Source organism: Electrona antarctica (genome assembly GCF_951216825.1).
Source record: "Electrona antarctica genome assembly, chromosome: 11".
In the NCBI taxonomy this organism is placed as follows: Eukaryota; Metazoa; Chordata; class Actinopteri; order Myctophiformes; family Myctophidae; genus Electrona; species Electrona antarctica.
Genome location: NC_136792.1, coordinates 9,640,229 through 9,657,131, shown reverse-complemented (window position 1 = coordinate 9,657,131; position 16,903 = coordinate 9,640,229). Strand labels below are relative to the sequence as shown.

The 16,903-nt window shown below is 44.3% G+C and overlaps 1 protein-coding gene across 1 annotated transcript; it reads right to left on the bottom strand.

Moving 5' to 3' along the window:
* Positions 1-2,769: 2,769 nt before the first annotated feature.
* On the bottom strand, positions 2,770-15,950 carry LOC306931970 (tyrosine kinase receptor Cad96Ca; the record flags this gene model as incomplete). The annotated part of the gene is made up of 11 exons (XM_079513675.1): positions 2,770-2,920; positions 3,541-3,640; positions 4,329-4,428; positions 6,996-7,107; positions 9,946-10,083; positions 10,509-10,669; positions 12,858-12,956; positions 13,886-14,024; positions 14,430-14,652; positions 15,312-15,408; positions 15,860-15,950. 11 exons carry the CDS (start codon positions 15,948-15,950, stop codon positions 2,900-2,902), a joined length of 1,281 nt encoding a protein of 426 aa, XP_079369801.1. The 3' UTR covers positions 2,770-2,899.
* Between the last annotated feature and the right edge of the window lie 953 nt (positions 15,951-16,903).

Here is a 16,903-nt window from a genome sequence, read left to right as displayed (position 1 = left end):
GCCACACGGGGTCGGACTGGCAAGAGCGGACAGAGCCTGGTCTCCTTTCTCTTTTTTATTCCCCCATTTTTTTTGTATATAACTATTTTTGATAACTTGTTTTTCTATGACTGAAATAGTGCACATTCAATCAGACTCAGCCTTTTTGTAATATACATTTTATTTCAATTGTTTTTGTATATACTACTATTTTTGACTTGAAATTGTTTTACACTGCCCTGTTTTGTCAAATAAAATAACAGTTACGTTAATTCATTTCACCTCTTGTGTTGTGTTTAATGATGGGGACTACTGTAGATCTGCTACTTTCAAATGATTTTAGAGGAGAGAAGGACAAAACAGACAACATTACAATAAGGCATACATTATTATTTCATTTAGAAAAGAAGGTTTACAAAAAAACCTTCTTAAAAAAGTATGCAACTGGGGGAGCATGCTTACAATATTTACTCTTAAATATACTCAATCTTAATCACCACCGTCACCTTGTACTCTACTACCCTCTAGGGGTTACACCGTTTGTCTGTTTTCTGTTTTTATGTTTTGTGTGAGGACTGCGGATGAAAATTAGCATCTTTGCTAATCCCGGTGTATTTACGTTCATGTGACGTTCATTAATATGCTCTGTCCTGTCTAAATAAACAAATAAAGTAAAGTAAAGTAAAGTAAAGATAATTCGACCCGGTAAAAACGGGTCAAACGGACTCGAATTTGCGGTTGGGCGAGTTGTCCTGGGTCGAAATCTCTGGTGACCGTCTCCACACCATAGCGCAAAACGGTCTTAAGCTGCGCGCAGCTTAAATTCTGAGTTTTTAGACAGCTGGTGGATGGAAAAGAAGCTCCACCTCCGCGGAAGACTTGAGCGGAGGAGAGCGTTTCCGGGAATCTGGCCGTCGCGCAAGAATTCAGCGGAGGTGGAGCTTAATTTCCATCCACCAGCTGTCTAAAAACTCAAGCTTTAAGCTGCGCGCAGCCGAGAACGTGCGCAGCTCTTTCGACCGTGTGGCAGCACCTTGAGCCATGGCATGGGGGTAGCAGGTTTGTGTGGAATGTATAGAGGGCAAAGCAACAGGCAAAGTGAGTTTAACATTGTTTAATGTTGTTTAATGCAATCAGATAGGACTTTTCTGTTTGGATGTCTGGGCTATGAAGGCCAGAAAGTAGTTTTTTGCCACTCAGTAGGCGTTCCCGCATAACTTCCGGGTATGATGATGATGTCACGCGCATACCCCAGCCAAGATCCGGCCCACAACAGCCCTGCCAATCGGGCCTAATTGGCACAACAGGTTGTGCCAATAACAGGTTGTGCCAATCGGGCCTAATTGGCACAACAGGTTGTGTGTCGGTCTGGCGAGTGGGAGACTGGGTTCAATCCCCGCTCTTGCGCATCATTAGCCTGGCTCCAGCCCCTGAATCGCTAGCCACGCCCATTAAAAAAATATATTCAGGCGATTCAGGGTCTGGTGACGCTCTCGAAGGAGGTCTGAGACTCGGTTGGAAATCTGTACGACGAATCAGCGTCGTTTCAACTCGATGACGTCAAAACAACAGCGCCGTCCAGACACAAACAAACATGGCTGCGCCAGTAGCATAGCAACTTATGCTACTCTTTTGGTGTCTCATTCAAAAAATTATTTTTTCGCTCGAAAATGTTAGTTACAATGACATTGAGTTGACGTGTTTTTTTTTTTTGGTAACTGTTGCATAATCGCAATTTCGCACTCGAGTCCCATGCCCCGGCCATTTAGCTCTGTCCCCCCCCGCTGACATGCCCTCAACCACGGCTAAGTTCAGCCTGCTGCGGTCGGAGCCTTGTCATCTGCTTTGCTACTATTGTGATTGGTTAAGGGTGAACCAATCGCCGAAGACTGCCTCTTTGTCAACGCCCATCTCAGAAACGGCTGTAGTAGGGAGGGCTTTCAGACTGAATAATGGAGTGAAACGAAATGAAAATTCAGGCTGAGTGTCAGGCTAGCGCATCATCACTACATATGGAACGTGTCACTCTCAGGAGCTATTTCTAAATGGCCTGATTGGCTGTGAGCCTTAAAATGCCAGTCAATTAAGCTCATTGATCCTTCTTTTTTAGGATTATGGTCAATGTGTAACGCCTGGAAATCGAACCTGATCTCGCGTGTACACATGCTATTAGTTAGTTTATATACAAAACGTATTTCAGCAGTGGGATTATTGGGATAATAATATATTTTTTGGTAGGGATCTTGTTGAGCTGGTCATTTTGAAAGTAGCTCTCAAGTAAAAAATAAATGAAAAAAAAGTGTGGGCGAAAGGATGGCGGGAGAACCCGAGGAATTGAAGACAAGCGTTTTAAGTGGTTAATCCTGTTACAGTATGTGGGTTTACCACACACACACACACACACACACACACACACACACACACACACACACACACACACACACACACACACACACACACACACACACACACACACACACACACACACACACACACACACACACACACACACACACACACACACACACACACACACACACACACACACACACGACCGTTGCTGCATACATGTCTCTCCCCCTCTCTCTTTCCTGTCCGTCTTCACTGTGACTAGACTATCAATAAAAGGCACAAAAGCAAAGAAATAATACAAAATAGTCCTGATTAAATATATTAAATAACAAACTCAATAACGCACTCCCTGAAGTTGAAATTGTTGAGAAAACATTGTTCTTGGACAGAATTCTTTAATTATGCTATTTCTATTTCAACAAAAATAATGGTTTATCTTTCAAAGTGATATTGATGCAGCAAAATGGCCACTGAATCTGAATGGCTATATTCGCTGAGTGATTCTTCATGCCGTTTTAGAATGCACTGAGACATCTACTGTAGTTTCATGGTTTTCTGTCTCTGCTGTTCATTGAACATCCACATAATCCTGTATAGAAGAAAAGAACACAGTGCAAGGATTTATTCCATCAAATAATAGCAAAAGTGATAATAGCTGCTGGAAATCAGTTAGTATGTTTGAAAGCATATGGTCATGTGGGTAAGTGCTTTATTTATATATGATTTTTTTTTTAAAGAAAAAAAGCATTAGCATTACTTGAAATTGTTTACATCTGACCTGTACTGTCTTGTCCAATATAGCAACTCATCTAAAAGTGTCCCCTAAAGGCTGTGCTAACCTAACCTGACTCCGCCAGATGGGGCAGCAGAGAGTACACTGGGTTCCCCCCTCCTGCTCCCATCTGGGAACTCTCAGGCAGACTTGATGCCCGGCCAAAAAACGGCCTGGCCAATCAGCAGCAGCTTCTAGCAGCTTCTAGCAGCAGCTTCTAGCTGCTGCTGATTGGCCAGGCTCTGCTGCCCCATCTGGTGGAGTCAGGTTAGTGATAACCTGTAACCCCTTCAAGGACCCATGTGGTGAACTTGTAAATGGGATAAACATGCAAAAACACGGGTATGGTCTTACTGCATAAAAAAAGCAGTATGTGTAACTGACTAACTCCAAACTCCAAACTAACTCCAAAGCAGTATGTGTAGGCTGTTGCTTACCGCATCGTTTTCAATAACATCCTCCAGGATTCGCACGATGTCTGTGAAGGACGGCCTGGAGGTGTACGGCTCCACCCAACAGTCTCGCAACATCTGCAGTCTGCAACATTCTCTCATTAAATGATTGCTTAAACGGTAATGTATCAGGATGCAAAACACCTACGGTAACTAATGCATGGAATGCATGAAATAAAACAAAGGACCACAGGCAACCAAGACATAAAGATTTGAGCACATCTGCAATTGTTGAGAGAACTACTGGGCTATAGAGCGTGGCAGTCCCGCCCCCTACCAGGGCCCAGGAAATGATTCCCCGTTAATTTTCCTCATAGACATTTCAAAAAGTATTTATTTAAAGACCTTTTAAGCCTCGTACAAAGCCAACTCGAGTTGTGACAAACACAATTTTTTGGGCCAAACACATAATTAGAAAGAATAAGAAAACGGCAGGTTACAACACTTCTTTGTTTTGTTTTTCTTCTTTGTAATTATTTGTTTGGTCCAAAATATTGTGTTTGTTGTCATGATTTGTCACAACTCGAGTTGGCTTTGTACGACGCTTATAAGGTCATTAAATAAATACTTTTTGAAATGACTATGGGAAAAATGCATTGGGAATTATTTCCTGGGCCTGGCGTCGTCATGAAAGGGGGCGGGACTGCGACACTATACATTAAAAGTAGTTGCTAACAAACTATTACATATACAGCATGTGTACGTATGTGCTTCAAATCCACAATGTAAAACAAACAATGTCTATGTCTCCTTCATAGAAGTGCTATACTTACATTTCAGGTCTGCAGCCTTCAGGTTCTGAGTTCTTATAACCAGCACAAATGTGGTAAACCACAGCCTCTGACGTATCAAGACTTGGGTATGGTATGGTACCTATAACAACAAGTAATAATAATATTCATTATTCAGGTTTTACACCAGAAGACTATAAACCAACATGTATATGAAGTAAAGTAGTGTTTTAAATATTTGGCTTTAAAGGGATAGTTCAGAATTTTCAGAACTTAAGCTGTATGAAATACATTAATATAGTGGTTGCAACTGTATTCATTGATTGCCCGAGTCCCGTGGTCGGAGTTCTGCTCTGGTTTTTGTCAATATTAAGTAGTTCCGGTCATTTTGTGGGAGGAACAGGGGCCACGCAGTAAAAGTAAATTAATTCACAAAACTAACGTAATTTGTATTGTTGACCTATTTCTAAAATATTAGCGCAACCTTCGTTCAGGTGAGGTCTGGACGTGAGATAGCGCAGGTGTGGCTGGCATGATTCCCAAATCTATATGCTTCTAAAAAAGGGAAGCAACGACTCCCTGACACCCCTTCTTAACTGTCTCAATGACATTAAGGCCTGGATGGCTCTCAACTTCCTCAGTGTAAATGGAAGAAAAACGGAAGTCATAGTGTTTGGGCCTAGTGGCCCTGGTGTTGAACCCACCGACCTTGGTCCCCTGCAGCCTTATGCCAAACCCGTTGTCTCTAACCTTGGGGTCAAATTGGATAATGCACTCAAACTGGACAAACAGGTAAACGCTGTGGTTAGTTCCAGCTTTTATCACCTGAGGCTGCTTGCCAACATCAAGTCTGTGCTTTCTTTTAACGATTTTGAACGAGTCATTCACGCTTTTATCTCCACTCGTTTAGACTACTGCAATGCACTGTATGTTGGTTTAAACCAGTCTTCCATGGCACGTCTACAACTGGTCCAAAATTCTGCTGCGCGTCTCCTAACTGGAACCCGTAGGCGTGACCATATTACACCTGTTTTGGCCTCCCTTCACTGGCTCCCCGTCCGTTTTAGAGTTGATTTCAAGATTTATTGTTTGTCTTTAAATCACTGAACGGTCTTGCGCCACAGTATCTTTGTGACCTTATAGAGGTTTACACTCCCTCAAGGTCATTGCGTTCTGCTGGCCAGTTGAATCTCCAGATCACAAAAAAGGCACATTTAAAGACCAGAGGTGACCGAGCCTTTACTGTCATAGCCCCCAAACTGTGGAATGAGCTCCCTTCCCATGTGAAACTGGGCCCCACCATCGAGACTTTTAAATCTCGCCTTAAGACCCACCTGTAAACCTTGGTGTAACCCAGGTTTATAATTGTCTGTATTGTCTGTATTTGCATCCCTGTTTTGTATGGTCACGGTGCCATCTGCATCAGGTCACAGCTCATCACACCGATCACTCACTCACTCACTCAGCCACAATTATGTAGCATATACTTCGTGAAATAAGAATATGGTTGGGACCAGTACTGCTGTCAGAAGTAGGTGTAGTGGTAGAAGGAATTTGCATTGAAATCATAAAGAACCCAGGAGACTGAAAATTATGCTTAATATGATATTATTATAAAAAACAAGTAAAACAAACAACAACAATCAATCAGATAAACAAAGTAAATTCAGGTCGAGGTCAGAGTCAATTGTTCAGCTTCAATTGTTCAAAGTCAAGGTCAGAGGGGTAATGTGTGAGGCAGTGTTTTGAGTGTATGGAGTAGTTATGGGGGGGGGGGGGGGGGGGGGGGGGGGGGTGTTTGAATGCGTTTCAGGTTCTTGGTCAGTGTGTAACCGTTCAGGTATGCCATAATAGACAATGAAGTTATCCCACAAGCATTTTGCTACCGTTTTAGCTTTTTGGTTGGGCGTGGGAATAGCAATGGCAAACTTGGTGAAATGGTCAGTTAGTACAAGGATGTCCTTTGTATTGCTGGTATCTTATGTTCACCAAGGGTGCGGCTCTTCCTGAGAAAGCCGCACCCTTGGTGAACATAAGAGCAACACGCCCTCTTGAATTGGTGTGCATGGATTTCCTTAGCCTTGAGCCAGATGTATAGGTCGACAATACAAATGACATTAGTTTTGTGGATTAATTTACTTTTAATGCGTGGCCCCCTGTGCCCCCACAAAAAATGACCGGAACTACTTCATATTTCACCAAAACCAGAGCAGAACTCCCACCACGGGACTCGGGACAGTTTCAAAAAATCTGAACTATCCCTTTAAGATGTATTATGTAAAACAAAAAAACAAAAGCAACAAAAAAATGACAATAATGTAACATTCTGGGCGGCTGTGGGCATAACAATTAGTAAAACATGTGTCCTATTTAATGTACTGAACACTGAATCGTTATAGCACATGTACAGCGTTCGTTGCTGTCCGGAAGAAACCACCTAACTCCATTTTTGAGGTTTCAGATTATTATTATTTTCATAAATCAATGCTATTGAACACCCTTTACGTCTATGTGTTGGTTAGAAAAGTATTGAACCAATGAAGAGTATTAAAAAACCTCACTTGAGCTGCATGTTTTTTCATTTCTGTAAAAAATTACATTTTGGAGTTAGGTGGTTTCTCCCCAACAGCAGAGATATGTTTATACTGTAGGTATATGGTGGTATATAGGGGTATAGTGGAATACTGTACCATATACCACAAAACTCACCAAATGTCTGCATCTCCCACAGCAGAATGCCAAATGCCCACACGTCTCCCTTGAAGCTGTAGTGGTTGTTTCTGAAGTACTCAGGGGGGTACCAACGCAAGGGCACGCGGTGCTGCTGCATGGAGACACACAGTATACAGTACCATGGACAATGAGACGTTAAAGTGACCAAAATACATAACCTGTTTTTTGGTTATTTAAATGAAAGGGTTCAGTGTGTCAAGGGCACTTCACAACAACACAGAAATACTGAAATATTACCGTATACATTTTTGAGTGGGGCAACCACTCCAAGGAACAGCAATGTCCGTGACTATGTGACTATGGCCCTCATTTATCAACCGTGCGTACGCCAAAATATGGGTGTACGCCGAAATTACCGCAATTTTCGGCATTTACCATTTGCGCCAACGTTTGATTTTGAACTTGAGCCAGGACAAAACTCACGTCTGGTCGGGAGCTGTCGTACGCTTTGTCCTCACCTGTTTTTCTGTCGTAGAACAGCGGAGCAGCATTGTCTGAACTGCTGACACGCTGTCACAGGCATCTAAACATATGTTTTCACTCCTAAAATGTTAATATAAAACTGTATGTATATACATGTAAAAAGAAAAAGAGAGATTTCCAACTTTACAAGTAATTAAAATCGCGCAATTAAAAACAATATAACATGTTTACAATGTATTAGTTTGTGCTTAATCAAACAGTGCTTTACTGGCCTTGTTATGCGAGCGCACTTGTGAGATGATTTGGGAGCGCATCGCATGCGGCATGAGCGTGACATCAGATGCCTATAGAATCACTGTGATATTATTTTTAAAAAAGGCACATGGACTGCACGCCTTTATTTCCAAGTGACAATGACAATCATACAGCTTGCCTATTTGCAATTGTAGCAGGCTATAGGCGTAAGGGGCTTAATCATTCACCATTTAAATAAGCGCTTTGACAGTTCAGATAAAAGCGAGATCATTTTCGGGGGTCGGGAGGCGTGCGTCGCCAGCCCAGGCCAGCACATACCGGCACACATGCAAACCTTCATCCATATGTTTATGATTCGTTCATCAATGATCAAATCACTCCATAAACGTTGATTATGACTGCCTTGACGACATGGTAGCCTATCTCTCATGCAGGCATCACTGACTCACCCACAGGACTTATCACAGCAGTGCGCAGTCTCACTGATCGCCTTCGCCGTGCACTGCGCACGAATGGGTAAAATTATTATAGGCCTACAAACGTATTCCATTCATGGCGATGCGATGTGTCATGTAGCCTTGAGGTGCGTGCGTGCGTGCGTGGACATGACAGAAAGGCAAGCGAGGTGAGAGGGAAACAGGTGAGAGGGAATTATTTAATTCATGCAGGTGTTCGTTCTTTATTTAAGATACAACACACCAGTTAGTTGGGCTTGCAAGTTGTGTGTGTGTGTGTGTGTGTGTGTGTATGAGAGAGGGGGGTGAGGCGGGCAGTACGTTTTTCCTGTATCCATGGTTTCCAGGTCGTATTGCAGTTGTTCATGTCGCAAAAACGAGGGCGAGGCTTGATTTCATAGGGCGTGCCAGATAGATTTCAGCCGTCACATTTATAAACGTCCGAACGAAATTAAGGAAGAAACAGCTGTCTGCGATCACTTTGTAAATGCCGACCCGACGTGGGTGTACTACGAATCCTACACTCGAATTTGGGGCAGATTTTACACTCGATTGATAAATGAGGGCCTATGTTACTATGTTTAGAGTACCAGTTGGGGCAAAAGTGGCGCTGTTGTGCCAGAAACAGAGAGAGAGAGATAGTGCTGCACTGTTGCCTGCTAATGAGAGAGAGAGAGAGAGAGAGGGGCAGGGGGAGAGGGGAGTTGCACCACTCAGTTCACACGGGTGTGATTTTTATTTCTAATTTGAAAAAAACAATTTTAAAATAGTAGTAAAACTTGGTGTCCCAATGCGGGATACCAAGGTTCATCCTAGGTGTTACATTGGCACTGTGACCAATGGTGGTGCAGATAACAGAGTAGCGGCCTGCCCGAGGTCCAATGGTGGTGCAGATAACAGAGTAGCGGCCTGCCCGAGGTCCAATGGTGGTGCAGATAACAGAGTAGCGGCCTGCCCGAGGTCCAATGGTGGTGCAGATAACAGAGTAGCGGCCTGCCCGAGGTCCAATGGTGGTGCAGATAACAGAGTAGCGGCCTGCCCGAGGTCCAATGGTGGTGCAGATAACAGAGTAGCGGCCTGCCCGAGGTCCAATGGTGGTGCAGATAACAGAGTAGCGGCCTGCCCGAGGTCCAATGGTGGTGCAGATAACAGAGTAGCGGCCTGCCCGAGGTCCAATGGTGGTGCAGATAACAGAGTAGCGGCCTGCCCGAGGTCCAATGGTGGTGCAGATAACAGAGTAGCGGCCTGCCCGAGGTCCAATGGTGGTGCAGATAACAGAGTAGCGGCCTGCCCGAGGTCCAATGGTGGTGCAGATAACAGAGTAGCGGCCTGCCCGAGGTCCAATGGTGGTGCAGATAACAGAGTAGCGGCCTGCCCGAAGTCCAATGGTGGTGCAGATAACAGAGTAGCGGCCTGCCCGAAGTCCAATGGTGGTGCAGATAACAGAGTAGCGGCCTGCCCGAGGTCCAATGGTGGTGCAGATAACAGAGTAGCGGCCTGCCCGAGGTCCAATGGTGGTGCAGATAACAGAGTAGCGGCCTGCCCGAGGTCAAAGGGGTATTCCCATGCAGAAGAGCCTGCTTTCAAACCCTGGGTGTTGCACATGTACATACAGTAGAATGTAAGCCTGCCAGTGCCCGAGACAATGTCCATGGATCCTATAACCCTAACCCCACGCATTATTTAAAACAAAAAAAAGGATTACTCAACAAGTTAACAACACAAATCTAAACCATGGCGTCACTGAGCACTGAGGGCCAGCAGGGCGAAGATCAATGAGAGTAATAACTGACCCGCGTGACTTTCCAGCGGCTGCTGCAACGGCTCCTCATGTGGGTCAGGTCTCTGGCCAGGCCAAACTCCGCCAACTTCACCTCCCAGGGGAACCGACTGACCAGGACGTTCCTCAGAGCCAGGTCACAGTGGACAACCTGGGAAAATGGCCATAATGGCGTCATGTACACTCAGTGGTGGAAAAAGTACTCAATTGTTTTACTTAAGTAAAAAGTACCAATACTGCAATTTAGAACTACATCGTTACAAGTAAAAGTACGGAATTGAAAATGTACTTGAGTAAAAGTACAAAAGTATCGGCATCAAAATGTACTTAAAGTACTAAAAGTAAAAGTATTCATATTGCAGAATGTCCCATTTCACAAGTTCAAAATGTGTAGAAAATCTATAGAAAATAGTCAATCTACAAGATCTCAATGCGTCGCGTTGCGACGCATTGTGAGCTTGTATATCGGCTATTTTCAAATTGCCAAAATGTATGGCGTTGAAGTGGTTAATGTATGTTTTCTAATAAAAATTAAGATCTCCAAAGTAACTATAGTAACTAAAACTGGGTATATACCATTTTGGAGCGCAGATGCTCCATGGCCAGGGCGATGTGGTAGGACGAGATGGTGAGCAGACTCTGGAGCTCCGGGTTCACGCTGAGACTCTCCCTGTTGGTCTGCAGGAAGCTCCGCAGGGTTCCGTAGCTCACCAACTCCATGACGAGCACGTAGGGCTCTGAGGGGGAGCCAAGAGGACAGCAGAACGCATGCTTTTGTTGGACCGCAGTGTCGACGTGCGACCAAACCCAGTGGTGGAAAGTAACTAAGTACTTTTACTTAAGTACAATTTTGAGGTATTTGTACTTCACTTGAGTATTTCCAATTTCCATTTACTTTTACTTCTACTCCACTACATCTCGGAGCCAAAATTTTTACTTTTACTTCACTACAATTATTTGAAAACTTTAGTTACTTTTGATTAGAAAACATACATTAACTAACCACTTCAACACTATACATTTCGGCCATTTGAAAATATGCTCAGGGACACCTCGACACATTGTTGCACAATGAATATAAAATATGCTCAGGGACACCTCGACACATTGAGGGACACCTCGACACATTGTTGCACAATGAATCGAAACTCAATGTCTCGGGGGGGTCCCGAGACATTGCCAAAGCATTTACAGGGGTCCCCGGACAAAAACGGTGAGAACCCCTGCACTAAGCCATGGCAGCCTCGGCCTAAAGGACGCATTCAGGTATAGGCTCTATAACCACTAAGCCATGGCAGCCTCGGCCTAAAGGACGCATTCAGGTATAGGCTCTATAACCACTAAGCCATGGCAGCCTCGGCCTAAAGGACGCATTCAGGTATAGGCTCTATAACCACTAAGCCATGGCAGCCTCGGCCTAAAGGACGCATGCCATTTGCTTACAAAGGTTCATGGTTGGCCAAACCCGACTACAGAACAGGGGTTATTGTGAGATGTACGTAACCACATTAACCCTATAGCATCCCTATTCTGGGCATGAACCCTATAGCATCCCTATTCTGGGCATGAACCCTATAGCATCCCTATTCTGGGCATGAACCCTCTAGCATCCCTATTCTGGGCATGAACCCTATAGCATCCCTATTCTGGGCATGAACCCTATAGCATCCCTATTCTGGGCATGAACCCTCTAGCATCCCTATTCTGGGCATGAACCCTATAGCATCCCTATTCTGGGCATGAACCCTATAGCATCCCTATTCTGGGCATGAACCCTCTAGCATCCCTATTCTGGGCATGAACCCTATAGCATCCCTATTCTGGGCATGAACCCTATAGCATCCCTATTCTGGGCATGAACCCTCTAGCATCCCTATTCTGGGCATGAACCCTCTAGCATCCCTATTCTGGGCATGAACCCTCTAGCATCCCTATTCTGGGCATGAACCCTCTAGCATCCCTATTCTGGGCATGAACCCTATAGCATCCCTATTCTGGGCATGAACCCTCTAGCATCCCTATTCTGGGCATGAACCCTATAGCATCCCTATTCTGGGCATGAACCCTATAGCATCCCTATTCTGGGCATGAACCCTCTAGCATCCCTATTCTGGGCATGAACCCTCTAGCATCCCTATTCTGGGCATGAACCCTCTAGCATCCCTATTCTGGGCATGAACCCTCTAGCATCCCTATTCTGGGCATGAACCCTATAGCATCCCTATTCTGGGCATGAACCCTATAGCATCCCTATTCTGGGCATGTCGTACTAATAAGTGAACATAAAAATAAAGCATATTCAGCGAAAATAAGTGAACATTCGATGATAATAGCAAATCTACAAACACGGTGTAGCTATAGTAGTGACCAGATTTGACTGAGGGACTGACATCGCGCAAACTCCAGCTTTTCACCAGAGGATAAAAACTTTTTATCCAAAATGAGTTAATAGCACAGGCAGACTCACATACTACTATGTATGTGAGACACTAGAGCATGTCTGAAATAAGTGTCAGAGCTGAAATCGACATGTAAATATGAAATAAATGCTTAAACATGTAGCTAGGTGTAATGTTAGAGTCTGACAGAAGTGAACCTTTCAAGCCTGTTTTCTCAACTTGCTGTTTTCTGCAAGACATTACTCTATAAGCCATATCTCCAAAACTGGTGGGTCAAACTGAACAACCAATATGTCAATTTGAAGCTATGATTCCCTGCTTTCATATGACGAAAATAAAAAAAAATCCAATGGCAGCCCCTCAGTCAAATGTAGTCACTGGACATGTAGCTAGCACATGTATATCAAAGCAGGCTATATAGGCTGTTTACATAAAGATCACCTTGAAATGAAAGGGACAGCATTAGGTGAATAAACAGATCATATATGTATAGGTCATATATGATCCCATCATGATGTGCACTGACCCTCACTGGTGTTCCAGTCCAGCAGCTGAAGAACGTTCTTATGGTGCACCAGTTTCTTCATGATGGCCACCTCTGTGTCCACACGCTTCAGGCTCACACCTGCTCACAGAAAAAAAATATGCATCAGAAAGATTCTCTGTGGCCCGGACGGTTAGCTCAACCGTCTGGGCACCTATGCTGCCAAACCACGCAGGTTCGACTCCCGAGCCCAACGGCCATCTCTTTCTCCCCCTTTCCTACTGTTCACTATCAATAAAGCCCCAAAACAAATCTTTAAAAAAAAAGAAAGACTCTCTGAAAACATTCACACAATGGTGTCAATAGGCTCTAGTCTTATGCACACAGAATAACTCTTCCTACTTCCGGGCAAGGACTGTCTAAAGAGGACGAGACGCGAAGACCGTACGGGCGACGCCATGTTGCTTATGGTGCTCCATGGAAGGAAAGAAACATGCGCAGTTGAGACCAAGGAAGCTGAACGCGGAAGTGTTGGCTGCATATAGCCCATTGCGCATGTTTCTTTCCTTCCATGGAGCACCATAAGCAACATGGCGTCGCCCGTACGGTCTTCGTGTCTCGTCCTCTTTAGACAGTCCTTGCTTCCGGGCCTCTTCCCTACTTCCTTCACAGGTGTTACCGATGATATTAATTAAGGCTCCTGTTCCATTTAGTGTACAGTGGTTCTCAAACGTTATAATTTCAAGGACCCCCATATAACTCTCAGAGTTAATACACACCCGTACAGGGCCATTTGGAACCCACCCAAGGACACTTTGAGACCCACTGGTGTAGCAGAGTGTTTCCAGTGAGCCAACATTGCACAATAGCAGCACCCTGACTCTGTTTGACCAGAATGGAACAGAGCCTTCATTAGTATCATCGGTAAGACAGTAACAAGAAGTAGGGAACGGGGCCCCAAAGTAGAACGAGCTATTCTGTGTGCATAGAGCCTATTCCAAACTGTATTGTTATATGCAATGTTGATTTGATATGAACTGTGATGCCCGTTTGCAAAGCCATATGTTTACCCTCCGTGGCGATCTTGCAGGTGAACATGTCATGGCCTTTACACGTTCCCCTGGTCATCCTGGCCTTGTAGAATGCTCCGTCCTTGCCTGCTTTGATCAGCTGCTCCAGGCTCAGGTCTGCCTTGGTGAAACGAGGCCCCTTGGGGACAAACATCATGAGAAATACAAATTATTATTATTATTTTTTTTAAGATTTGTGTTATTTATTGATAGCTACAAGTGGAGATGGACAGGAAAGAGGGAGAGAGAGAGAAGGGGAGAGACATGCAGCAAAGGTCGTCATGAACGGGACTCGAACACACATACATTGGGAGGTGAAGCGGCGAACAGTCGACGCCAGCGTCCTCACTTCTCACATTCACACACCAATGGAGGCAAACTCACACCGACCAACTCATTGGAGGCAATGTAGGGTTCAGTGTCTTGCCCAAGGACACTTCGACATGTGGACAGGAGGAGGAGCCGGGATTCGAACCGCCGACCCAGGGATCATTGGACGACCTGCTCTACCTCCTGAGCCACAGCCGCCCCAAGTGATGCATACCTGCTGCAGGGGTCTAGTCCAGGGCAGTATGGTGGTGAGGGTCCTGGTCTTATTCTGCTGCTGCTGCTGCTGCTGCTGCTGTAGAGGCATCCGTTCAGCATACTCCTGCAGGGTGACAGGGCTTAATGGCATGGCGGTGGCACAGTTCTCCCCCCGAGCAGCTACCGTAACCACCGCCAGCTTGCCTGCCAGGTCACGAACGGTTCGGGCCAACGCACGATACCTGTGAAGGAACATGAACAAAGACATGTGGACGGATATAAGAGCACACGTCCACACCGTACAGAAACTAACTAAAATTAACTGATTGATTGATTGAAATATTTATTAACAGTTTGCAGAATTACAGTACATTTCAAGCACAACTCAATACAAAGACTGTTAACTGTGAGTGGACGACCCAATAAAGCATTACACTTGTTTACAAGAGCGTCCACCTTGTTCAATTCATCAAAACATTTAGAGACGTACAAATAGACGCCAAAGAACAGAACATGAATTCATCATAAAGGAGGTAAAAATGGAAAAGAAACATATACAGTGAGGGGAGGGGGATTCAGATTTTACGGGGGCCAGTTTCGAATTGCAGCCATCCGTAGGTGCCCTTTGAGAGCGGTTTTGAAGGAGTCAAGGGATTTGCATGTCTTAATGACTGTTGGTAGGGGGTTCCACATTTTGGTGGCATAGGAGCGAAAATAATGTAGTCCCTTGTTTGTGCCGAATCTGGGTTGCACATGGTTTGTTGCACTCCCTCTGGTGTTGTGGGAGTGGACTTCGTTAACATTAAGGAAGTATTTAGACAGGTACATGGGAATCTTGGTGTCATGTCATGTCGGACTCGGAGCATGCTGTAAAAACCGAGTGAGTGAGAAGGAGTCTTACCTTTTGAAAAAGATGATTGCCAGCACTATGAAAACGAGCACGGTGATAGATGAGAACCCATAAAGGATGTTGTGGACAAGATCCAACAGGGGAGGACCTGAAAATATGCATTTAAAGAATAGAGATTGTGATCGTTTTCATTATTAGGCTATTAGGCAAATGTCTTCTAAATCATGACAGTTGTCTGAAAAACCTATATGTTTCTATGTCAGTCGTTCTCAAACATTTTCATGTCAAGGACCCCCAAGATTATATGTATTTGGCCCCCGACCCCATCTGAAAATATGTTGTTCCAGGGACCCCCCAAAAGCAAATATTTGAGTTAAAAACGTTGGCTCTGAAAGAATATATATTCAAAGCTTTGCACTACATTTTCACGATTTTTCAAAAATAGCAGACCTACAAGCTCGTAGCGCGGCACTCGGTGCCACGCTATGAGCTTGTAGATCTGCTATTTTTCAATAGCTAAAGTATAACATAATGCTTAAAACACCTAAAGGGGTTCCCGCCCAAAAGGAGGTCTTGGAATGCAGATTCTAATGACTCACTTGAGGTCGTGCTACCATCATCGGTCACTTTTAAGGCTGGCGTCGCCATGATCGTCGTCGACACTGCAACAGATGCTATGGCCGTGGACATCGTGCCAATTGTCGTGTTATTTCTCATGGTCTAATTGCAGAACGTGAGAAACAGGTTGATAACAAGTTACAACATGTCATACAACAGCAATTTTTTGGACGTGGCTGCATTTATCACAACCCCCCCAAACCACCACCAAGTAAAATACCTTACCTGTGCCATTTCACAAACCTCCTGGTAATGTGGTAATTAAAGACCATCCACTCTAGAAGAAACATGAAGCTTTATAAACTGATTTTTTAAACTAGTCAAACTTCCATAATGTAGGAGGATAGCATCCTAGTCGTGTCATCTCTATAGCACGATGTCAGTACTTACTCAGTGTTGTCAGAGGGAGGGGCTTCTGCATGCATTTAAACCACAACACTGGTAGAGGAAACGAACAGTCCACTGTTTCACTGAAACTTAGACGCTGCAACAGGATGCACGATACACCTGCGCTTTGTCATATGAGTGCTTATCAATACCATTAACAGTTGAGCATTTGCTTTAGCCTTTTAGGTGAATTTTATATATTTTGTAACGTGGAGGTGTGATAGTCTGTGTGGAATTATTTTTATTCCTTCAAAGTAAAGTCATCATTATGAGTTGAAATAACTGTGGTTCTAAGCCCGTGTGTCACAGAAATTTGGGCATTTAGTAAATCTCATTCAACACACACTGGTTCTGTTAGAAACTCTACACGGTTCCATTTCTCTACCCCTTATTTCTACGTGAGTTCAAATGTCTCTAGCTTAACCACATACCGTCAAGCTCACGATACAACGTGATGTATTGTGAGCTTGTAGATCTGCCATTTCTTAAAAGTAATTTACAGACAGACCCCAAGTGAGGTGTATGTTTGAAACCTCCGGTTGGCTGAACACGTAAACGTGAATACGTGGTTTCCTCTAACACAAACAAACCTATATAGATGCTGTGGTTTCAGAGCTTTCACAAGTACATTTTATCTC